At 46.5% G+C, this 24,499-nt stretch overlaps 1 protein-coding gene across 6 annotated transcripts in view; it reads left to right on the top strand.

Moving 5' to 3' along the window:
- The window catches only part of Pde10a (phosphodiesterase 10A), a 413,930-nt gene that overhangs the window by 356,155 nt on the left and 33,276 nt on the right, over positions 1 to 24,499 (top strand). For all 6 annotated transcript variants that reach the window (XM_060373559.1, XM_060373560.1, XM_060373555.1 and 3 more), the window contains 8 exons: positions 1,200 to 1,320; positions 2,563 to 2,612; positions 12,985 to 13,125; positions 15,736 to 15,891; positions 17,238 to 17,288; positions 17,783 to 17,841; positions 19,196 to 19,247; positions 22,500 to 22,642. In XM_060373559.1, the coding sequence (XP_060229542.1) occupies positions 1,200 to 1,320; positions 2,563 to 2,612; positions 12,985 to 13,125; positions 15,736 to 15,891; positions 17,238 to 17,288; positions 17,783 to 17,841; positions 19,196 to 19,247; positions 22,500 to 22,642 (773 nt within the window). The remainder of the gene's footprint in view (positions 1 to 1,199; positions 1,321 to 2,562; positions 2,613 to 12,984; positions 13,126 to 15,735; positions 15,892 to 17,237; positions 17,289 to 17,782; positions 17,842 to 19,195; positions 19,248 to 22,499; positions 22,643 to 24,499) is intronic.

A 24,499-nucleotide genomic window follows, 5' to 3' on the forward strand; every position in this document is an offset into this window, starting at 1 on the left:
CTTTGTCCATCCTGAGTTTGTGAGTAGTGACATCAGGGACGGAGTCAGATAACAGCAGTCTTCAGGCTTGTTCTGGGCTCACTCTAAGCACAGGCTCTGTATATATCATTGCCTCAGTGATGGCTGTAAGCCATGGCTTGGAGGGTCCCCCGTAGTCGCTCCTCATGGCTCTCCAGTCTTGCTGTCTCTGACTGGAAGGGAAGTACCACTGTTCACTAAGGACTGTGTGGCCCAAGTGGTCCATTCAGGGGCTCGCTGGGTCCTCTCTGCTCTGTACTTGGAATGTACAGGGCTTGCCTCCCAGCTGACACCTCTTGGCTAAGAGTGTGCGCAGCAGCGGGGCCGGTCCATGGGTGTTCTGGGAACTGTGGGGTGACCAGCCTATGGGGCCCCACACAGCTTCACTCCACAGACAGGTGTTGCACATGACTGTTGTGCCACAAGTAGCAGATCTTTAGAATGAAAGCCCGTCTGAGTGGCCGGAAGCAGAGAGGTGTCAAAGGGAGATCCTGAAAAGAGGGCATCCCTGGCTGGCAGCTTGAGGCAGCCTTGGCTGGAGGTGCTGGTCTATTTTCCAAGTGCAGTGGGAAGCCTGGGGAGGTTTTCAGCTGAGGAGCAAGGGCATCTTGTTTGAATTTTAGTTTACCGTGTTTGCTACTTGGAAGATAGGGCTTGTAAGGCAAGCATGGGCGATCAGCAAGAGGCTTTGACGTCTGTTCGGGCAGGGTCAGACGAGCGCCCCATGCACCCTTCTCACCAGCCTGACAAGGGCCTCCAGGGTGTCCTTGCAGTGACTGCATCTTCAGGTCACCTGCTTGGACGAGCTCAAGGAGCCATATTTCACCCAGCCTTGTCTCCGAGGGTTTTCCTAGCATTCTCCCCAGGAGGAGACCTTTGAACTCTTTCTCACCAGGAAAGCTGCCATTATGTATAAAAAGCTGTAATTTGTGACATTTGATGTTTCTCTAGAAATAAGTTGGCACAGATGCAGTCTCAAGAGAGTCCTGGGCGAAGGGTCAGGGCGGGTTCTGCTTCTCTCTCTACCTGCCTCACATCACGGCCATCGTTCTCAGCCACACTCTGTCTGCAGTCCGCCGTCCGCCACCAGAGCCTGAAGTTGTAGCAGCAGCATGCTTTGCAGACCAAGGGGCTCAACTGCCCTTCTGCTGTGCCTCACTTCCGTTGTCTTTGTGTTAAAGTACCAGGACACGAACATGCAGGGAGTCGTGTACGAGCTGAACAGCTACATAGAGCAGCGCCTGGACACAGGCGGGGACAACCACCTGCTCCTGTACGAGCTGAGCAGCATCATCAGAATAGGTAAGGCGCACGCGCACGCGCATGCTCAGGTCACACCGCTTTGGAGAAGGGAGGCCTCTGTCACCCTGGGGGACAGGACTCTTCGCTGCTTTCTCTTGCTGGGCTCAGTCTGAAGTGGAAATATTTTGGGTAGAAAAGTCCTGGCATGAATGGACCCACATATTCCTGGATTACCTGAGATCAAATAAGTGCCCGCCGGCCGTGAGTGGGGCTCCCACCCGGGATGGCACCCGCTTTTCTTTATCTTCAGAAAGGAAGATGCTAGGTTTTTGCAATAGCGCTTTCATTTATTCTTCGAGAATTTTACACAGTGTGTTTTGAACTTGTTTCTCGCCCTCTCCCAAACCCTTCCAGCAACTGCTGCCCAGCTAAATGTTCTGTCTCCTAAAAGAAACTTCTTTTTTAAAGGAGTCAGACATTCTCTGGACCTATTTGGGTGGGCAGCATTTTTACGTGTTTTTCTAGAGATAGCTTGTACTGTAGACAGGATGGGGTGGGGAGTGGGGTTGAGACATCCTTCAGACATGACACTTTCAGTTGTCCACCAGGATACTGAGTCTTTTGAGTTTTTAATCTGAGAATAAAAATACCCCTGGCACCTGGACATCAGTATTGGTTAAGACCTCACGGTGTGCCAGGCACGCTGCAGGCTACCACAGGTGATGACTGGCTCCTTTGCCATCGTTACTGTGAACTTGCCACCTCACTGTTGTATTGATAAAGAGGCTTTGGCTTATACTCACCCAGGCAACCTGCCCAGACCCCAGTGAATTACAGGGAGTTTATAGTGTTTATCATAATAATTGCCTTTGGATATTCCTGAAGAAACACGTAAGTTAAGTATCTGTTCGCTTCAGTGCCATGTATTTATTTACACAACGTTTTTGGTGGGTACTTGTTTAATTACTCAATGTTTTTGTGGGGTATTTTCTATACCCCAAAATTGAATTCCATGCCCTTCTGTCAATGTGAGGACTGAAGGCCCTGCCTCTGCCTCTGCATGAGGGGTGCAGCCTGCTGTGTGCGTTGGAGGATGTCACGAAAGTACTTGCAGTTAGTGGTAACTGGGAACCTTTTGACTACTCTGTTGGGCAAAGCCACACATTACAGTGTTCTGTTTATGGGCATCAGTTATATCAAGCAATCCATTCAAAGGCTGGTACCTGAGTCTCACTGTAGAAGCCATGCTGTTACGTTCCTCCATTGAGATTAGTTTCTTCCTTCTTTTTATTGCTTTGGCAGCCACAAAAGCCGACGGATTTGCACTGTACTTCCTTGGAGAGTGCAATAATGTAAGTATCTATATTTAGATCTCAGTGCCCTAGATAAGAACGTCTCACAAGTGCTCTAAGAATCCACTGGATTGCAAACAGTGGGCGTGTCATAACGAGTACCTTAAGGCCCATTTGTACTTGGCCTGTACACACGGACCGACCCTGCCTGCCAGGAACGGCCCAGCAGCACGAGGGCCTGACGTGCAATTGATTGCGTGCTTTTGCTTTGGTTTATCGTGTGTTGTACCGCCTGTGGTGTTTCTAGAATGTGTGTTTCCTATAAAAGCCGCTTCAGCCCCGTGGGCTGTGATGCCACAGAGGAAAACCTTCGTCCTCCCTGCACTTCATCTTCCTCAGAGCCAATAGGAACAAAAGCTTGGCATTTGTGATTTGCTAAGGGTCTGAAAGGTGAGTCTGTTAAAAGCGCTGGGGTGGGCAGCCCTGTGGCTGTTCCTGGATTTATGAACGTGTACATATGACACAGCCCACGGTCGCTCGCAGCGCGCGCGCGCGCGCGCGCGCGCACGCACACACACACACACACACACACACACACACACGCTCACACATACACACATATACACAGGCAGATGCATTTCAGCACCTTCAGCACTGGTGTCTGATTTGTTATGCTATCACGATGATCTTAACACTTTTATTATCACAGAGTTCGTTCACACGCTTCTGTGGTTAAATGTGCGGCTTCTGAGTTAGGCGACACCGTTTCTATTTGTGGTGTGGATCTGCCATATGATCCCCACGATCTTGAGTAACCAGGCACGGAGCATCAAGGTTACAGAGCCTGCTGGCAGAGAGACTGAAGAAGGGCTCTGAGATCCACGCTTCCTGACTGGTCCAACAATGCAAAGAAATGGAGCTGCACACAGACCTCGGTTGGTTGACCTGCCCCACAGTCCTCTCTCTCCCCAGCCATTGTTTGCTTGTGTGATGCAACAGCCTGCTAACGTCTGTCTTCCTGACATCAAAGCTCATGTGCGGAAAGGACCCTTGCTCACCCCAGCGCCTCCCCTGGTGCCTGCCAAAGAGCAGCCAGACAAGAATGTCCACTGAATTGCGTCCTGCAGACCTCTTCACATGCTTGAAACCGTACCACAGACGGCAGCACCTAAGACGGCTAACCTATGAAAATAGAAGGCTGCATTTTTTTTTCCTGCTCATTCAAAATTGTTTCTAAATGTTGTGGGGATAGTCTTTAATTTGAGATTTAAGATTTATTTTAATGGACACACAGACAGATGAGCATGTCAGTGAGGCGTGCCATGTGAACCTGAGTCGGCTAGCTGTGTCTACCCCTGGAAACATTTCCCTCTCTGTAGCCACAGCACGCCGCTCTTGCTCTTATGTTCTCTTACCTGGTACCCACTGAGCTGACCAGCTCCCCTCCCCACTCACTCCCCCAGCTGCCTGTAACCTACATCGCCAGGTTGCCTGTGCGGCGTGCCTCTCTAGAATGACAGCTGCTGAGATCAGGTGCACAGGTGGCCCAAGCAGGGACTCGGCGGGTCTCCTCTCTGCTAAAACTTGGATCCTGGACATATTGCCAGCTTTTCACCCGAACAAATGTGATGGGCATGGACTTTGAGCAGGGACTGGTGGATGGAGGACAGGAGCCACAGGGACCCTGGAGGCTCTGCGTGGCCGACATGCGAGTCACAGGGAAACTGGCTTAACTGGAGTTAGATTCCCAAACTCTTCTGCTCACTCACGTGGCTGAGCCTACGATTAGCCTCATCAGAGGTGACTTGGAAAAGCCTTCTAGCGTGTGCTGCTCTGCCCTCAGTCTCCCTCATCTTACTAAATGCTGGCGTCAGACCTCAGCCTCCGGTTGGGCGGGTTTGTGAGCAGGATCCTCTTGGGCAGACTTTTCACACTCCTCCCCTTTCAGCATCATAAGTGACTTGTGTTAGGCGTGGCTTAACATCTCCGGGGCCATCAGGACTTGCAGTCAGAGTGTAGCTTCACCTCCTCTGAAACTCAGATTTCACCGGGTCTTGCTTTAATTTTGAATCATGTATTTTCTTAACCCCATCGTGGAGTCTGTAATTTTTTTTCTTTTTTTTTTTTTTTGGTGATTATTTATTTGCCCGAAAATCAGTTTTCTAAAATTCAGCAGTATGAGAACAGTTTTGTTCCCTGATTCCCCTGTGCCTTCCAGGTAGGGAGATTGTCTTTTTCACTTAGGGGCTCCTATCACCAGAAGATGACCTTGCTCGGTCTTCCTTGCCATCACTCCTTGATCCTGCTTTTCCTTGGAGTCCTGGTCTTCCACCGAGGGAGGTTTTTTCCTGTAGCTTCCCTCGGGGAGAGGTGACTGGTAGGAACTCCAGGTTGTGTTGGTCTGGATGTGCCTCATGGACCCACTTTCTTGGGTGATACATTTCTTCTACAGGCTGACGAACTTCTGACTTTTAAAGTCAGCTGAGGCCTTTTGCTGTCCCGTCCTTCCACTCCTTTCCTCATCCTTCTAGGATGGTTTTTGTCCCTAAATGGAGTTAAGTCACCTTCTGCTTCTTCCAGGTTCGCTCTTTGATGCTTATGAGCTTCCGTCTTCTTCCTTCTGATTTGCTTTTTGCTCCTTTCTTCCAGGCCCCTCTCCAGTGTCAACTTACTTGCTCACATTTCCTGTTCCCCACCCCCACAGCTTCTTTTGTATATAGTATTTTTTTTTTTTTACCATTTTTGCCCCGTGTTGAAGCGCCTTTCCTGTCCTCTGCAGTGAAAGCTGGGAATTGTTTCTGTTGGGCCACTTAACTGCACTGCCTGGTGAGATCCTCAACACAGGGAGGTGGACAGAGCCTCTCGCTTCCTGCTGCATCTCTGTAAGCTTTCAGAAGAGACTTCCCCCCTCTTCTCATTCCCATCGGCCTGTGGTGATGGAGTTGTGGCCCATCCTTGTGTGTTTGGGAGGATGTGGGCGTCCCGCATCAACCCAGGAGAGCTGATTTACTTACAGTTCTCTAGGGAACCTCACACATCTAGTCTTTAGCTAGTACCCAGAAAAAAAAAAAAAAGGCAGTTGTGAAGTTTTCTTACCTCCCAGAATCCCTTATTCAAGTCATTTTAGGTTTCTGGTGGGACTTTTTACATTAGTCTCAACCCAGTGATACGTTACAAATTTTTATTTATATAAATAAATATTTATGTATATATGTGTGTGTATTGGGCTGGGGAGATATGTTCCTTGGCTAAGAATCATTCCTGTTCTTCTAGAAGATGTGGGTTCAATTCCCAGCTCCCACACGGGGAGGTAATCACCTATAACTCCAGCTCCAGGAAACCTTATGCCTTCCTGGCCACTACAGGCATGTACACATGTCCATGTGTGCACACACATTCACGTAGACACACATATGCACAAGTGAAAAAAGCACTAACATATACAGTACATTTTTCGAGTGTCTACAAATGAGTCAAGCTTTCTAAAGAGTGGAGTTCTCCCACTTAGAACGGAGGCTGCTGTTTCTATAAGGTGGGGGCCCCCATTGCAGCAGAGCTCGCCTTCCGTGGGGAAGCGAGGCTGTTGCTGCTGCCTGTGTTCACGCATCCTTTTTGTTGACAAGAGGATGGTGTTTTGTTGTCTTTTTTTTTTCTTAATTATCTTAAAAATCGTGTTTTTGTTTAAGAATGTCACACATGCACGTAAGGTAATTTGACTGAATCCACTCCCTCCCCTTCCCCCCTCCAGGTTACCCTCTGCCTTTCTCTGCACCATTCCTTCTCAGCTTTGTGTGCTCTTTGCTGGGTCTGCTCAGTGTGGACATGTGACTGTCTGCTGGAGCTGGGCAGACTCTCAGTCCACCAAAAGCCATCAGCTGCCAGTGGACCCTCAGCAGGTGGATGGGATTTCGTGAGTCCTTGCCCCCCAACACACACCTGGATTTTGGCTGAGTTGATCTCATGCAGATCTTCTGCTCACAGTCACAGTTACTATGGGTCTGTGTGTGCAAGGCACTGTCATAGCCAGCAGACATTGTCTAGGTGTCCAAGCATCTTTCTGCTTCCCCATCAACCTTTCCCACCTCCCACATCCACAGTGACCCCTAATGCTTGGGGGTAGGATATACGATATGGCTGTTTCTTTTAGAGCCTCGAGTTCCATAATCTCTTTTTCTTGCCATATTGACAAGTTGTAGGCCTCTGTTTCAATCATTTTCTACTACAAAGAAAGATACTTAGTTGATGCGGGTTGATAGATGTAGTGATCTTCAGGTTTAAAGACAAGCACTATGGGGAGAGAGTGTATTGCTGTGTCCATTTAGCAGATCAGTAGTATTAGGTTTCCCCTAGGGCCTACGACCTGGCCAGTCTTAGGTTTTTGACCAAGTAGTAAGTCCAGGCGTGAGTTCTTCTTGTGGAGTGTATGTTAAATCCAATCAGGAAGTGGCTGGTTAATTCTCACTTTGCCACTGTTGCAGCAGTGAGCAGATATTGCTAGGGTTATTGTTAGTGTAGTTCCTAAGGGTTACAGTTAGGTAAGACTGGTGATTGTTCTCTCCTGGCATCTTCCAGCACGATGAAAGTTAGCCAGTAGGGATGAGGCTTCTAGATAAATACCACCATGATTTCTCCATATGCTGTGACTCAAGCATATGGTGTTTTCAGCACTGGGGTCTTACAGTCAAATTCTGGAGGATGGCCAAAGCAGTGGCAATAGCCTGTAATGTTTGAGGGTCCAGGATCTCACTGGCCAACAATTCCAAAAGAGCTAACCCATTTCTAGTGCTGAGCCTTTTATTTGAATATATATATGGTTATATATATATATATGTATATGGTTATTTATATATATATGTGTGTATATATATATATATATATATATATATATATATATATATATATGTAACCTTCCACATAAACAGGCTCAAGGGCAGAAACCACATAATCCTCTCATTAGATGTAAGAAAGGTTTTTGACAAAACCCAACATCTCTTCATCATAAAAGTCTTGGAGAGACTAGGGCTACAAGGGACATATTTCAACCCGATAAAGGCAGAATAGAACAAGCCCACAGCCATAATCATGCTGAATGAAGAGAAACTGGGAGCACTCCCACCTAACTCAGGAACAAAGGATGTCCACTCTCCTTTCCTTTCCAGTGGAGTACCTGCAGTGTTACCTAGAGCAGGAAGACAGATGAAGGAGATGAAGTGGGTACAAATGGTTGATGTGATTCCTGGTAGACTTTACCAGGAAACACCTACATCTTGTAATACTCTAAGCAAAGCAGTGGGATATGAAATTATTAGTGGCCCTTTCTAAATACAGATGATAGACTGAGAAAGAAATCAAGGAAACAACCCTTCTCACAATACCCTCAAAAAATATCTCGGGACAACTCTTACCAAGCAAGTGAAAGACTTGTATGATAACTTTGAGACAATGAAGAAAGAAACTGAAGAAGACATCAAAAGATGGAAAGATGTCCCATGCTCATGGGTCAGTAAGATTAATACAGTGAAAATGGCCACCCTGCCAAAAACAGTCTACAGATTCAGTACAATCCCTGTCAAAAATTCTAACACAATTCTTCGCAGAACTTGAAAGGACAATTTTCAGATTCATATGGAAACACAAAAGAACAAACACCCAAAGCAATCCTGACTAATATAAGAACGGCTGGACGTATTGGCATGCCAGACTTCAAGTTTTACTACGGACCCATAATAATGGAAACAACAGTTATTGATTAATGGCATAGAATTGAGGACCCAGATGCAGACCCATATACTCCTAGAGCTCTCTGATCTTTGTCAAAGAGACAAACTATACACACAGGAGAAAAGAGAGCGCCTGGAGCAAGTGGTGCTGGTCAGATGGGTCGGTGGCACATGGAGGAGTAAAACATCCTTATCTCTCACCACCCCGCTCAAGACTCAACCTCAAACGGAGCATGGACCTCAGCAGAAGACCACATACAGCAAAGAGCAGGTGCCACAGCTCAGCTACAGAGCATCACTCCAGGAGGAAGCGACCTGCTAGGAAAGGGACCTTTACTTGGAAGGAGAGGTCTAGAGTGATGATAAAGCTGTGGTGAAGTTTATCCAGTCGATATTCTATGCGTTACAATTTGTGAGCGGAGCAGTCTGCCATTAGGCTGTCCCCCCATCAGAAAGCAACATTTTCAGTTGTTGGCAGCAGAAACGAGTTGAGGAAGTAAGTGAGATCGTGCATCAGCACTGGCTAAGTACCAGAGAACTGAGCCATGTTGTGGAACCTTCAAAGGTCCTTCTCCTCTGCAGAAAACACACTGAGAAGCCCTGGCTCCTTTAGCTCTGCCTCCTAAGCTGTGGCCTATTAGAGGAAGAACACCCCAGCCCCTCCGACCCAAGGGCAGGTCTCTGGTAAGGAGACAGATTTTTGCCTGGAGTTACTTGATTTATTATTATTAATTATTACATTTTACTCTTAAAACAACGAAGCATACGGTTTAAAGGAAGTTGATGCTTCAGTACAAATTAGGGGAAAATGGAAAAGCAGGGAAGCTCAGTGTTTGTGTTTGTACATAAAGCTGCAGGCTGAAAGTGTTGCCTTTCTTTATATTTGGCACCAGCAGTTTACCATTGTTGGGATGGTCTTCATTCATTGGTAGAATGCGTTCTAACCAGTATTAAAGATGTCTTTGCCTTTCTTGTTAGGGATTTCCCAGGAACTTTGTTTCTTGCTTCTGGCCTGCCCCTTCCACCTGAATTTGCTTCCTAGCACTGCCATCTAGTGACATAAAGCGAGAATAACACAACATCTGGGCTTCCACACCACTTCCAAATCCCCCAACTTCCCACACACACTTAGTTAAAAATTGTCTTTAAAACTGAGATGATTGAGAACAACAACAACAACAACAACAACAAAATCAACAGTGAAATAAAATTCTACGCATAAGGTGATCTTTGGCTTTTATACCTTCATTGAACCCAGCTTATTGGTACCAATCTAGTGTTAAATTATCCATCTATATTTCTATCTATATATCTATATCTGCTTTCAAGACACAAATGTTTCCAGGTTTCAGATGTTGCTTTAACTGGAAGACTAGATATTTTTCTCACTCCTGCTCCTCCCAGAACAGAGGAAGTTGAGGTCTGGAGTGCTGGGCCTCTCTCCTTGTGTTTGTGTTTAGATTTCTAACCTCTGAAGCATTCTTGTGCTCATAAAAGTTGTTTGTGTTTATGTGAAATTAGTATGGGGGTTAATCTTAGAGAGTTCTACATTCGATGTTATAGAGAATTACACATATGTATATGTAAAGAGTATTAATAATGCCTGAGGTATTATCTGATGGCATTCATCTGTGGAAAAAAATGAAGATAGCATTTTACTGTCTTAATAGCGCAAATAACCCAGTCATATCCTTAGCTCAAAAATTATATTGATCTTGCAAAATAAAACTTCCAGTGCCTTTGTTAATTTTTTTTAGTGCTATCCCCAACCATTTTATTAATACAGTAGATCAGCTTCATCAAGAAAAATGCTCAGTGTAGTTCACAAAAGGAATTATTATTCTTAAATACCAAGAACTGAGGCGAGAGTCACTTTGCCTTGTCACAAAACTGAGCGCACACTTACAGGCCTTTCCCCTGGATTGCTCCTCCGGAGTTTACAATCCAGTGAAGCTTTCCCAACTCTGGGCACGCGTAAGTCTCAGCCCTGACCATGGAAGTTCTTTGTTCTTCTTTCTGTTTGCCTTAGCAGCTCCCTATACTTTCATTCAACTTTGAAAAGTCATGAAGATTGTACTGTCTCCAAAACAGGTCATTCCATCAATGATTAACCCGCAATCAGAAACTAAAGGTGCTTTTGAACAGGTGACGTGTGTTGAGTTAAAACAGGGTGGGCAGCCAGCGAGGTGGCTCAGCAGGTAAGAACGTCTGTTGCCAAGCCTGATGGCCTGAATTCAGTGTCCAAAACCCACATAAAGGTGGAAGAGAGAACTCTTTCCCACGGGTTGTCTGGTGACCTCCACATACAACCACGGCACGTTGCTCAACAGTGATAAATAAATAAATGTTAAAAAAAAATCAGGAACACTTCTGTCTCTGAGTATATGAAGTCACAAACCTGTCAGTAAATTCAGTATAATCCCCATCGTGAAGAATTACTCATTCACGATTATTTCCAAGGACTTTTCAAATTCCAGCAAACATTCTTTAGCGTTTTCTTCTCAGAAAGCCCCATCTTTGGTATGGCTCTCTGTGGGCAATGCTTACCCGAGTCTTGCAGGTCCTGCACACACCCTCTTCAGATTACTGCCTGGTAGCATGGGAATGTGTGGGATCTGTGATTCAGGACTTTAACTTGGAGGCGGAAGTATGTTGTTAAGTGGTTCATTGCCAAGCCTCCCCAGAACTGTACATTGTATTTTTTTGGAGTGAACAGCTACAACCTGAAACGAAGTAGAAAATACAAAGCTTCACTTGGAAGCTTGCTGGTCTAGCATGTTCTCATTGTGAGCGAGAAATTCTTTATCTAATGACTTTGTTGACCCCAACTCCTTTCCCTGCTATTCTGTCTGTGATGGGGGAAAGGACAGATTCCCAGAACCCGTCTCACAGCTGACTTCCCCAAAGTGTGAAAAGGCACTGCCTCTTCTATCTTCTTGCCTGCTAAATTCACAGCGGTCTTTGTTTTTTCTTGCACCCATCTCTTCCTTCTCCCATCATTCTCTACTCCATTTCCCATCATTCTCTAGTCTTCTAAAGAGGGTGTGATATCTGATACAGCAATAACTTCTAGAGCTGATGGTAGCCTTCCTCCTTCAATGCCACATGTCTTAAGTGTATAGTGGAATTGTACTAAGTTCAAACACAGTAGCACCACAGGGCATGAGCCACCTCCCTGTGAATTCTCGGCTCCCAAAACGATACCGCTGTTTGCCGCTGTTGGTTTCCCACCAGGACTAAAAGGTGTGTCACCATAAGAGGCAGATAAATCCAGCTGGAACTGAGCTAGAAGCTTCCTCCTTGCTGGCTGGGCCTCATGGGGCCAGGAGGTCCAGTGCAGGCTGCTGGAGTGGTTGGCAGCAGCTTCACTCACCTGCTGGGGTCTTAGGGGAACCTGGTGCTGCTGCTGCTGCTGCTGCTTCACTAGATGAATGTGAAGGACACAGCAAACAGCCTTCTGCAAACTGATGTGTAGGCTCACACTTCGGTGTTCCTCTCATCTTTGGTCAGGGAAGCTTCTTTTGCAGTGAACAGGGACTCGGAATTGGCTGAAGTGTTCAGAGCGCCAGCTCTGCGAAGACCCAGGACTACATACAATTAACTCACGTTGATAGTAGTACCAATTTTCTGTCTCTCTCACAAAAAATTAAATAAATAAGATGAGCTATCATTTATCATCTAATCTGTTTTTCTCTCTATGTGTGCTCTTGTACTTAAGCGTACCGGGGCTCCACCCTTTTAACAGAGCTACTTGAGTCCCACTCCCACATGCACTCAGTTCAATAACAAACACCCCAGGAGCTCCAGCTGTAGGATTCCAAGTCCTGTGAGTAGAAGATGGCTTCAGAGAGTCCTCTGGTAGTGGGAAGCTCAGAAAGCAGATAAGTCGATAGTATTCAGCTGCCTCTGTGGGCACAGGGCTAACAGCAAAGTGGCTAGTTACGTGGGTCAGCTGACATGGCTGTTTATCTTTAAGACGAAAGTAAGGCAGGACCTACTGAAGAGTTCCAGATGTATGGCTAGTCCTGATGCAGATTTGCTAATTAGAAAATAGTTTAAGCATTTTTATTAAGTGGACAATAATTTAAAACACGGCTAGAGTCTGTCAAAGTGATTTACCCTAATATTTTTGAGAATGGATTTAAAATAAAAACCCAAACCAAAAACCTTTACTTTGCCCAGGGTCACTTTACGAGAGGAAATCACAAAGACTGGCCATGGCTTTGCAGGAAAGCAGTGCGTTCTTTAACTCACGGTACCCCAAAAGTGCAAGCCTAGCTCAGGCAATGTGAGTGACAGGGTCTTAAAGCAATGTTCTGAGAACATCGGAAAGGCGATGGCATCATCCAGCCCTGGGCTCGGCATTGGTTGGTTGTTGTGACAGAGTCTATAGTCCAGTGGCAAGGTGTCATCTTTTTTTTTTTTTAATTTCACGTCTCATTGAGAAGAGAGGATAAGGTGAGAGTTCCTGTGCCTGTGTGCTTGTGAGTTCTGATTTCAAACTGACCTGTGTGAAGCAGGCTCTTCGTGTTAGACTCCACGCTGCTCACTACGAAGTACTTTGTACCATCCCATGTCTTTTCCTGTGACTGGCTCCCAGACTTTACAGGGCGTGATTAGATAACGCTCTTCCACTGCTCTAAAGTCTTGTTGCTACTGGGCAAAGGCAGAGGAGACCATCTTAAAAAGCCATCTTTTCTTTTTTTTCCTAGAGTCTGTGTGTGTTCACACCGCCCGGGATAAAGGAAGGTCAACCCCGACTCATCCCCGCGGGTCCCATCACACAGGGTACCACCATCTCTGCTTACGTGGCCAAGTCCAGGAAAACACTGCTAGTCGAAGACATCCTTGGGGTAAGGTGCTTTAACCCGTGTGTTCTGATGATTTAATTAAGAAAGATGTTATATCATCTTGATCTCATCATTTAAGTTGTTTCATGATTAATGATAAAAAGGCATTTTAAAAACATTCAAAAAAGATACAAATCCACAAATGTGTTTGTGCATAGTCTAACTTTCACATCCAGAAATTGATACCTGTTGTGACAGGTACCTGTTGGTTGGTTGTCGTCACAGAGTCACAGTCCCTGTGAAACACAGCCCTTGTTTCAACACATGCCACTGTGGTTAAACAGAAAAAGGAGTTTGTATCCATGCAATGTAGACAGTAACACCCATTTGGTAACTCACACTGACACTGTTGCAGGAGTGAAGGCCCATCTGAACGCTGTGCCGCCGTGGCCCGTTCTTGGGAGTCTGAGGATGGCCATTCTGCTGAGGTGGGCCGTAGACTTCTGGGTAATAGAAGACAGAAGCCAGCTGGCTGTGAGTTGGGTGTGGCTGGTCTGCAGTGACCTCAGCTCTGCTGACGTCTCTCACTGACACCCCACCCAGGAGGCCAGCATACAGGGTCTGAGGATGACAGAGGTCAGAATTGGAGCGGAGAGTTTTAAAACCAGCATCGACATCTCATCCACTGCCCTCCCATGAGCCAGGACAGCAATCACAGGAACAGGCCTGAGGCCAGCCTGAGTCTCCTCAGTGTCAGAGGGTAGCAGAAAAGATGTGCCTTTCTAGAGAGATGACGGACAGATCCTCAGTGTGTTCAGACAGATGTCTGGTGAAGGAAGACATCCATTGACTTTCACAAACACACACATACACACATGTGGGCACGCTCACTCGAGTGAGCACATGTACACGCACGCTCACTCGAGAATGTACACACACATGCTCCTGGCATAAGCAATCTGCTCTTCTTTCAGTGATGCCGCATGGTGTCATTGTGCTAATCTGCATAAGATATTTCAGGTAGAAACTGTAGGAAATGAAGGACATTTCTTGGACAAGGGCTACTTGCCAGGGCCTGCCCCTAAGAGGTTCTCCTGTACTAACTCAGTAGAATGTGTGCATGCTTGCTCTCACCCCTTTTCGGATAAGGAGACCAAGGTGTATAGTAATGAAATAACTGGCCTCAAGGCAGGGCTAGAGAAAACGTGTATGAATAAGTTTTACTCCAGGCCATGGCTGTCTAGCACGAAAGTGTGGCAGCTAAATTTTGGTGACATACCCCTTACCCACTTGGGGATCATTCTTGATTTCTTCTTTTGTTCCATGGGGTCCTAGGCACTGCTATTTACTCTTGACTATCAGGGCCTCCATTGACAACCTTTGAGCTGGCTCCTAGAACATAATATTCTGAAGTGCACAGACATTTGGTCTGTCTGAGCTTTCACATCGGTGGCAGAGTTTCCAACCTTTTATTTGCAATTGCTAGAAGCATCTTCACTCATTGGGTCATTATACCTTCTCTAATACAGGCATGAGTAATTTGATATAATAATGGCATCTCTGTTTCCCTCCCCGCCTTCTTCCTCCTGCTATTTTCCTGTCCTTTCCACCTTTCAGTATTCCTTCCATTAATGGGCTACTAGCCTTCAGGAGTGTCTTAAAGGTTCTCTTGCTTTTTTGTTTGGATGGCAGGAAAAATAACTGTTTTCTTGATTACAATACAGTCTAAAGAGAGTGTCATGTTCCCCAAAGTCACAGATTTTGTAAGCAAGAATCTTGTCCTAATTTGTCTACCTTCTTTCCCATGACATCATCAGCAACTCCAATTTGTGGTCACACATTCATTTCACATCCGAAGTGGGTGACTGACTTCATAGCAAAGTCCTACTATTAGAGTCTCTCAATTTGAAAAAAGGTTTATTTTTATTATGTAAAAAAAAAAAAGAAAAGCATTGAAGTCAAACCCAATTTCACTGTAATGATAAATAATTGATAACGGGTGGCTGGAAGGCACGACATGGGCTCTTGAAGTTCATCTCAGATGGAGTGGTTAGCATTGATGGGACATATTAAATAATGATGGTCAGGCACACAACAGATTTTATGTGAAAGAGGTTTATTAGATGGAGATGAAGAGAGAGAGAGAGAAGGGAGAGCGGGACATGATGGGGGGAAAGAGAGAGGGGTGCGCTGACAAAGGAAAGAGGGCAGGGAGCCAAGAGAGAGCAAGAGGGAGCAAGAGAGAGAGCAAGAGGGAGCAAGAGAGAGAGCAAGATGGGGACAACATGGTGAGTCGGTCCCTTTAAGAAACATGCCTTCCAGGTGTGGCCACCTAGCTAGTGGGCACATGATGACATCATAGGTTGCTGGCATCATGATGACAACACAGAAGCAGGTGCCTAAATACTAACAAGCGTGACCTTGAAAACAGAAAAGAGGCCTGTCTGTGTACACCTCTCTTCGTGTGGTGTTTGCCTGTGATTTCTTTGGTGTGTTCATCTGGGAAGCCTAGGGTGGTTCTGACAGAGGAGGTGAGGGAGCGAGTGCCAGACCTGCCAACAATTGTTTTCATGACCCATGACACTGCCCTCCCTTCATTCTTTACTCATAACGTGTGTGCATGCAAAGTTAACATGCACTGCGGCTCCAGCCCTTCCCTGTTTGATGTTTCAGGATGAGCGGTTCCCAAGAGGCACTGGCCTAGAATCAGGGACTCGAATCCAGTCTGTCCTTTGCTTGCCCATCGTCACTGCCATCGGAGACTTGATTGGCATCCTTGAACTGTACAGACACTGGGGCAAAGAAGCCTTCTGTCTCAGTCATCAGGAGGTGAGGCTCAAACCTGCTCACTGTGCCTTTTGTCATCCTGCCCTCATTGGTGGCACCCACCCAGCGTTCAGTGAAAACATGAATGGTGAGGTCACTATTTGCCTGACCGTGTTTGGCTGTAAACAGCAGCTTTCTTAAAAACCTGTTTTCTTGAGAAGCTGTTTTTAGAGGAGACTGGCTAAATTAGAAATGCGCTCCGGGTTTTTTTTTTTTCTCCCCCTATATGAAATATCTTAACAACAACAACAAAAATGTGCTTTGGTGCATATCCATCCAAGCAATGAATGAGATGGCATCCTGGTCATTTTGTGTCTTCCTAAATGTGTTTCTTTTCTAAGTCATGGGAGCACTGCATGTTCTGCTGTCTATTGGCTGAGTGGAGTTGACTCTTTGACACTACAGTCACAGGCCACCACTCCCTGTACCTTTCTAGTGGTGTCTGGGCCAGGTCTCCACAGTGGTATGACTCCACCTACTTCCTGAGTGACCTACTTCTTGTTTCCCTAGGGACAGCTCCCCTCACTGCTTCCACACCCTGTCCCCTGGGAAGAAGTTTTGCCTTTCTGTGGTGTGGAGAGCAGGCCCTCTTGCCTCACAGCCCCTGCCCTGAGGGCCTCCTATGAGTGGAACCTGTGTCCCCTTGTCCTGCTGTATGCTCCCGTGCACTGCACTGTCCTTTCAACTACACAGGACACTTCCCTCCTGTCCAGCTTTGCTCTTAATTCCTTCTTTGTCTCCAGCACCCAGAACTAGCTAGCACCTTGTGCTCGGCAAAGACATGCAAAGTGGGAAACAGGAACAGAAGAAGAAGATGGGCTGGAGGGGATGACAGGCTCAGTATGTGGTGTGAGGACCCGAGTGGGTTCCCCAGAACCCCTTTAAAAAGCCAACTGTGGCGATGTGTGTGTCTGTGGTCAGCCCTGGGGAGCAGAGACAGGTGTTTCCCTGGGACTCAGAGGTCCAGCTAGTCCAGCCTAATTGCTGCACTCTAGGCTGGTGAGATCTTGCTTCAAAAGAAGACCTTTCTGTGATTGTTTTCTGCCCTTGACACATGTGCACACATGACACACATGGAAATAGAAGTAAAAACATAGTTAGAATATAAGCTTGAGCCCTTGAATGCATGGAGCACACATGTGGCATTTTTCCCTCTTAGGGATCCCACGTGAGCTTCCAGAGGCAATTAGAATTCAACTGAATTTTTGTTTAACTGAAAAACAGTTAGCTAACATTCAAACAAAATAATGTAGACTGGTAAGATGGCTAATCTGGTAAAATGGCTTGCTGTACAAACCTGGTGACCTGAGATCAAGTTTGTCTGACGTGCACATATGTGTGTTTTGTAGGTTGCAACAGCCAATCTTGCTTGGGCTTCCGTAGCAATACACCAGGTGCAGGTGAGTGTGGGCCATTCTCAAGAGGACACCCGAAGGCAGCAGTCGTGGGGGCTGGAGTTGAGGCTAGCACGCACCGTCAAGCTTCGGGTTTTGGATGCTGTGATATATCTGAATGATTTCATCTATTTATCATTTGTAACTCATCTTAAATCTGTCCTTGCAAGTGTACATGCATTCTTTTTCACAACAAGAAGAGAAGTGCAGTTGCAGGGTGATGGTAGGAGTAGCAGGGTCTCCTTGGGCCAGGAAGTGTGTTGGGGATGTGCCAGACGAGAACTTTGGAAGCGGAAGTAGGTGTGGACAGCGTATGTGCCCCAGACCATAGAGCTGGCTAGTGATCAAATGAAGGAATGGAAGCGAGGTTCTCTAAGCAGTGTTTAAAGCAGGTTGTGCTTTTCAGGAAGGCCGGCAGCCATTGTGTTGACAGCACTCTGGGTTTTAGCCCTCAGTCAGCAGAGCTCTTGAATGACTAACAACCATTGTGTCCCTGGCAGGTGTGCAGAGGTCTTGCCAAACAGACCGAACTGAATGACTTCCTGCTTGATGTTTCAAAGTAAGTGTTCTCCCGGCTTAGGTGATAGCGGTGATAAAGTGCAAGCCCCTATGCCAACGCCCTAGAAAAAGTGACCTGTGGATTATAGAACTGCATCTTCATCCACACTTGGCCTGTATGTTAAAGGAGGCAGATGCACATGCTGTGGCCTTAATTGGACACGTATTTTTATAAACTGTGTCATTGGTGTGCCATTGCATTTCTGTGCATAGTGTCTCAGATGTGATTGTGAGAAAACAGTCCATTTCCCTGAATCTTGACCTAGATCATTTTCCCCCAGTTGGTAGTGAAAGCCGTTATAGATATTTATTAAGTTCCAGGTTTGTTGCCACAGGGGGGCCAAGTACCTATGCAACTCACCTCATTGATAACCAAAACCTTAAAGCCCAGGACATAGTCAGCTGGGTTGTGCCCTGCTACCAGTTTAGTAAAGCGGGGAGCCACCTGCTCCTCCCTGGCCTCCAGCTGCACTGCAGGGAGCTCTTGTCCCCCGCTGTGGTACTTTCTTATTCCTCACCTGCACTTACTGGAACCCTGCTGAGTGCTCAGGCTGGTTCACTTGGCAGCTGTTCTTTGGAGTCTGAAATCAGAGGCAGGTAGCAGCTCTAGTGAACACTCACTAGAAACCCACTCTTTCTGCAGCCATCCTGTCCTCTGCCTCTTGAGCCTCACTGTCCTCAGGCTAAAGAGACTGTGGCCTGGGATCACTGCATCCTGGGACCGCTGTACACCGTGCTGATTTCAGAGCAGGGCTAAAAGCCTCGCGGAGCCAGAACCCACGTTCTGTTCTGTGAGGTCACATCTTAGCAGATGCCTCACCACCTCTACAACGCGTTCCTGCCGCGGAGATTGTGTTTTGCTTTAATTAAAGTAACTGCAGGTCACTGGGTCCTGACCACTTGCATTATGGCATTTCTTCTCAGGTCAACTCTTTTGATTTCCCAGTGCAGTTTAACTCCAAACTTCTCTGATTTTTTTTTTTCCAGTGATCATGCCTATTCTAACTGTACTGGTGGATTCAATGAATTTAAAGATTTTTTTTTTCACTTGAGAACATTCATGAAAATGTTAAGTTTGGTTGACCTGAATCAAGTCTTATTTACTTCTCATGACAGCATTTTTCCCTCCTCTTAACATAATTACTGGATGTGACTGCTCTGGAATTTGTCTGTACTAGGGCAATGATAATAGTTCACTTTTTTTTTTTTTTAGAATAACGTTTATTGCTTCTGTAAGAAGACAGAAATCAGATTACATGTATATTCACTTATTTAAATGTGGAAAAACTAAAATGTGTTCAGAGGTTGACAGGTTACTCACAGGATTCATCTTTCCTATTTTTTTTTTTTTTCAGGACGTACTTTGATAACATAGTTGCCATAGACTCTCTACTTGAACACATCATGGTAGGTGCCTTTGATTTTGACCGTGATTGTCTTTAAACCCTAATTCCTTGGTCTTCATTCATGACGTGACGTTTTGTGTGCATTAGATGAACACCCTCTGCTAGTTTTTTTTTTTTTTTCAATGCAGTTTATTCAGGAACCTTGAACAATCATTGGACCCTGGGGAAAGCCAGCCCACAGCTTAAATAGCCTCTGGGTAGCCAACCCCAGCATGCCACGTGGGCAATGCAGATAGGTCCACATACATGGAAGCAAGCCAGATCCTCAGCCTTAGCCAAATGTGGAGTTGTTTGTGACAGAGAGCACTCACCATCGGAAAGGTGGAAGGTGGAAACCAGCTCCATCTTTAAGGCGCGGCATCATGCAGCTCTCTACAGTTCCCCCTTTTTGTTTTAGACGCATCAGGCAAGAGTAGAGGTCTGATCTCTGATATTAGAAATAAATTGGGACTTTGTACTGATGTTCATTCCTCTGCTAGTTTTTATGAACCGTGGTGCTCTGAGGTGCCCCTCGCCCCTCTTCACATCTGTTACGATCTGGAGGAGGATGTCAGGACAGCCTTGTTTAAACAGGTATACCTGGGAAGCACTTAGTCTCATGCCCTAGCCCTCCAGGCACTTTGTGTGCCTATCATGTTAGGGAGCCCACTTGATGCTTCATTCATGCTTCCCGAGGATGCTTCGCCTTCATTTGCTGATGCGAATGTTTCAGCGTGCCTGTCCTGGAAGCCGGTGCTTTGAGAAGTTTTCTTCAGGAATCCCAGTGGCTACATCCTCTGTGTCTTGAGCGGCTTGTCTCAGCTCTTCCTCCACCCTATAGGCTCTCAGGTTCAGCCTCTTCAGGGTATCCCAGGGTTCTTGGCCATGCTCGGTCATTCAGTTTTCTCTTGCAAACGTGCACCTTCCCCCCCTTGCCCCCTCCTCCTCGTGCACCCTCCCTCCTCTGTCAGTGCTGTGAGCTGATGGCATTTTCCACGGCTTCACTTTGGTGGTGGGCTCTTACGTCTGTGTTTGTTTCTTTCCCAGAATGTGCTTTCTTACTTGAGTTTTCATTCCATGTTTGACTTTGGCCTCTCCATCCCTCACCTTTCACCTTCTTTGTGAGCTATCTCAATCAGCTCCTCAGCTACCTCCCTTCATTCACTTGATTATTTGAGCCCTACATCTGATCATTGATGGTGTTTGGCAATATCCTAGCGTATTTTCTTAGTGTTCCAGCTACTCTGTGAACCTTCAGTCTGCTCACTGGGGAGCTGGGAGCTTGTTGAAGGTATCACAGGGACTTGTTTTCTCATCTTTCTTTCTTTCTTTCTTTCTTTCTCTCTCTCTCTTTCCTTCCTTCCTTTCTTTCCTTCTTCCTTTCTTTCTTTCTCTCTCTCTTTCTCCTTCCTTTCTTCCTTCCTTCCTTCCTTCCTTCCTTCCTTCCTCCCTTCCTTCCTTTCTTTCCCTTCCTTCCTTCCTTCCTTCCTTCCTTCCTTCCTTCCTTCCTTCCTTTCTTCCTTCCTTTCTTCCTTCCTTCCTTCCTTCCTTCCTTCCTTCCTTTCTTCCTTCCTTTCTTCCTTCCTTTCTCTCTCTCTCTCTCTCTTTCTCCTTCCTTCCTTCCTTCCTTCCTTCCTTCCTTCCTTCCTTCCTTCCTCTTTATTTCTTCTTTCTTTCTTTTCACCTCAGTTGTGGTGTGGAAATCCCCTAGGCTTTCCTTCCCATTATGTCCTGTTTGTTTTATGTGAGTCTTCCTGGTGTATTGTCTTTGCTTGCAAGTATATACTCCAATGCTGTTTAGGGGCTGGGGCAGCTGTCTTGACAGGGCACTGTGTGACAGCACATAGGGACAGGATTTGTGTGCTTCACCTATGCCCATGCAATGCTTCATTGACAGAGGCATCAGGCTGCTGTTGGCAGAAATGTAGTCAGTGGCATCATAGAGTGAAGAATATCAAGTGGCAAAGTAGAAAGAGAATGGACTAGGAAAAGGAGAAGAATGATCAAAGAGGAATGGGAGGGAAACTGTAGGGGCACAAAGATTAGAAGTAATAAAAAAATGTAATCAGAAGTGTTAGAACGAGAGAGATGACAGTCATAAAAGTCTACTCGGAGACAACTACCAAAATATAAAAGTGTCAGTAAAAGTTAACAAATAAAAATGTAATTAAGGGCGCTTGGTGCTTTTGGAGAATGCAGCTCTCAACATCCTTGCTTGGTGGCTCACAACCACCTGTAACTCCAGGCCTAAGGGATCTGGCTCTCTTCTGGCCTCAGTGTTACCTGCATACATGAGCAAAATCTAACTTACATGGGTCCTTAAAAAGGAGATAAGTGAGATAGAAGCAATCAGATCTGTAGTTCTTCTCCGTTGGGATAAACATAGTGACATACTTGCCTTGGTTGTTTTGGAAGCCAGCTCTGTGGATGGAGAGAAGGGGCTGCTGGCATAAATAATTCAAAGAAGTGAGACACGTTGGTCAGCCTGGCCTTCCTCCCAAGAGCAGTGTCTATTTTGAATTCAGCCTATGTGTGCTGGGCTGTACTCTTCCAACTGAGTGACACCCCCAGTCTTAGGACCAAGCTTGTGTGGTTTTGGGTGGCCCTGCTTGCCAGTATTCTGGGACTCTGCTCTCCGTATACCCTTCCTCCACCACTGGAGCCTCAGGTAGAGGAAGCCAAGAGGCAAGAAGGGAGCTCCCATGCTCTTGAGCTTGGAATGCCACCTCCCTGTGCAGGCTCATCCAGTGTCTGTATCATATAGTCATTATTTAATCAGAGTCTCACTTATATAGCCTTGGCTGGCCCAGAAATCAGAGATCTATCTGCTTCTGCCTTCAGGATGCTGAGCTGAAAGGCATGGGCCTTCATGCCTGGAGAATTTCACATTCTTTACAGTCACTGTTCATAGGCTGAGGGTGTGTCAGCCACAGTGCTGACGAAGACAGCATCAGTCAGGAGCATCCTGAGGCAGGAGCTCAGAGAGCTTGAGGATTCTCAGGAAGGGAGACCAGGAGCTGGTCAGCAAGTCCATAGGAAGTGCTGTGGCACTTCGACGTCTTGCACAAGCATGGGTGCCCATGAACTGTCCCTGTCAGGTTCTTCAGGGGTTCAGCACACTCATTGCACTTCATAATCTGTGTGTTTCTACTCACCATCCTGATTTCCTCCTCCATTTCAGAGTAGCCGAAATCAAAACACCGTCCCATGCTAAGGCTTACCACAACCATCTCCAGTTTCACACCGACTTACTCTGGTTTCTCATTTGTCTCAGATATATGCAAAAAACCTAGTGAACGCAGACCGCTGCGCACTCTTCCAGGTGGACCACAAGAACAAGGAGCTGTACTCAGACCTGTTTGACATTGGGGAGGAGAAGGAGGGGAAGCCCGTCTTCAAGAAGACCAAGGAGATCAGGTACAGCTGGCGCGGCCTTCCTGGCTCCGATGCCGACGCACAGGTCTCCCGTCGCCCACCTCTCTGTGCCTGCTCACAGGTGTGCTGACAACATTTGTCATACTGTGATATCATTCCCACCAGGACCCGCCTCCTGAAGGTAGTGCTTCTGGGAATGGCATAGCAGTGCCAGCGAACCCTCGCCTAGGAAGCGTTTAGCGTCACTCCTGGAGGCGGTCCTTTTTGGAAATCATGTTGGAAAAACTTACTAGTGCTCCCAGGTAGGTAAAGGTCGCTCCAGCTGCAGCCCGCAGGCTCCCGTGTCTACGAGCAGGGTGAACTTAAACAACTTAGCCCCTGCTGCTACCCAGCCTGAGAGGACTAAAGGCCCAGATGAGAGGAAATTGATAGCTTAAACATTTTCTGGGCCTGGCCATCGGCTGAACTAACTACCCTGGTGCTGCATTTTGAGACAAAGGCCTTCTCTATTCCGTAAGTGGCAGCTACTGCTGGTTCAATGGACGAATGGCCTTTGCTTGTTGGCGGAGTCCTGGTGGCTCAGTCTTGTCACAACCTGGAGGCCTGCAAGGAGCACTAACAGGTAGAGGAGTTGAAAGTCAGGTGCACAAGTCAAGCCCCTTTCAACATTGGCCCCCTCTTGCTTTCTTGTACACTTTAACCTTCCAAACATTCTCTAGTGAGGAGACGTCATGTCACTAATGAATGCTTTCCATTTGCTTGAGCGAAATAAATTCATTTGGCTTCTTTGTTGCATTAAGGAACTAATGCCATGGATCAAAGCGAGCAGTCACAGGCTGTTGCCACTCTGCCCTGACACTTCCTGCTGTTTCTAGGTTGACAGATGTCTCGGATGTTCAAGTGCTTGTCGGATCACGTGGGGTCTTACGTTTTGCTCACTTCTTGGTTTTGTTCCGTCTCTGGATTTGCTAGCCTGGTTACAGTCACCTGGTTAAACCAGTCTCTCTCGATTGACGTTTAAGCTCACACGGCCGGCGCTGCTCCGACCATGGAAGCTGTAGCTTGTGTTTACAGCACTGGAACACAAGCAGAGGGGTGCAGGCCATGGCTCTGGGAGGACTGGTTGAGGCTGGCTTATGCTCACCACAGAGAAAGAGCCGCCAAGAGCTGAGGGAAGAAGGGTCCCATCCCTGCGGCTCTCAGAGCAAGTTAGATAAGTGCATGTCAGGAGCAGGGCCTGGCATGGCGCCTTGTGTCTAATTTTCACTCCTTAAAGCACGAGAAAACCAGGAAAGTGGTGGCTCAGCATTTTCTGCAGTGTTGGTCCTTTGGGGATATTTTAATTCTAGCTTGGGTCCATACCCTTTTGAGCTTTTGAAAAAAATAAAAACAAAAAACCTTCGTGTGAGTGGTAGATGCATTTCCTAACTAAAGTTTGAAATAAACACATGTATGATTGTAATACAGTAAACTGGAAAGTATTTATTAGCATGTTGCTTTATTAAAAATTTAACTAAATACAATCAGTCTGTGTTTAGATGCTGATTGTGTTTAACATGAGCAGGTCCGAGACGTGAAGACACTGTTGTACTGTTTCTGTGTAGTACACGGAGACAGACAACAAGTACTTCATGTCCTGTGTTCAGGAAGGTCTGCAGAGCAGGGGCTGGGCTGTCTGTGTGTAAGGGCATGAACAAACACTGTGTGGGAAATCCACTAAGAAAACGTACACACCGTAATTGGTGATGAGGGGTTTGTTGTAAGGGGAGATTATTGTTGGTCAGGGCTAGTGGTCAGCAAAGGAGTTTTCAGTTTCAGTTTGCAATCGCCCATCGCCTCAAGTTATTAAGCATTGCATCTTAAAGCAAGGTTCGGAGTGATCACTGTCGGGTGCTTTCC

The sequence above is a fragment of the Meriones unguiculatus genome, chromosome 20 (genome assembly GCF_030254825.1).
Source record: "Meriones unguiculatus strain TT.TT164.6M chromosome 20, Bangor_MerUng_6.1, whole genome shotgun sequence".
Classification (NCBI taxonomy): domain Eukaryota; kingdom Metazoa; phylum Chordata; class Mammalia; order Rodentia; family Muridae; genus Meriones; species Meriones unguiculatus.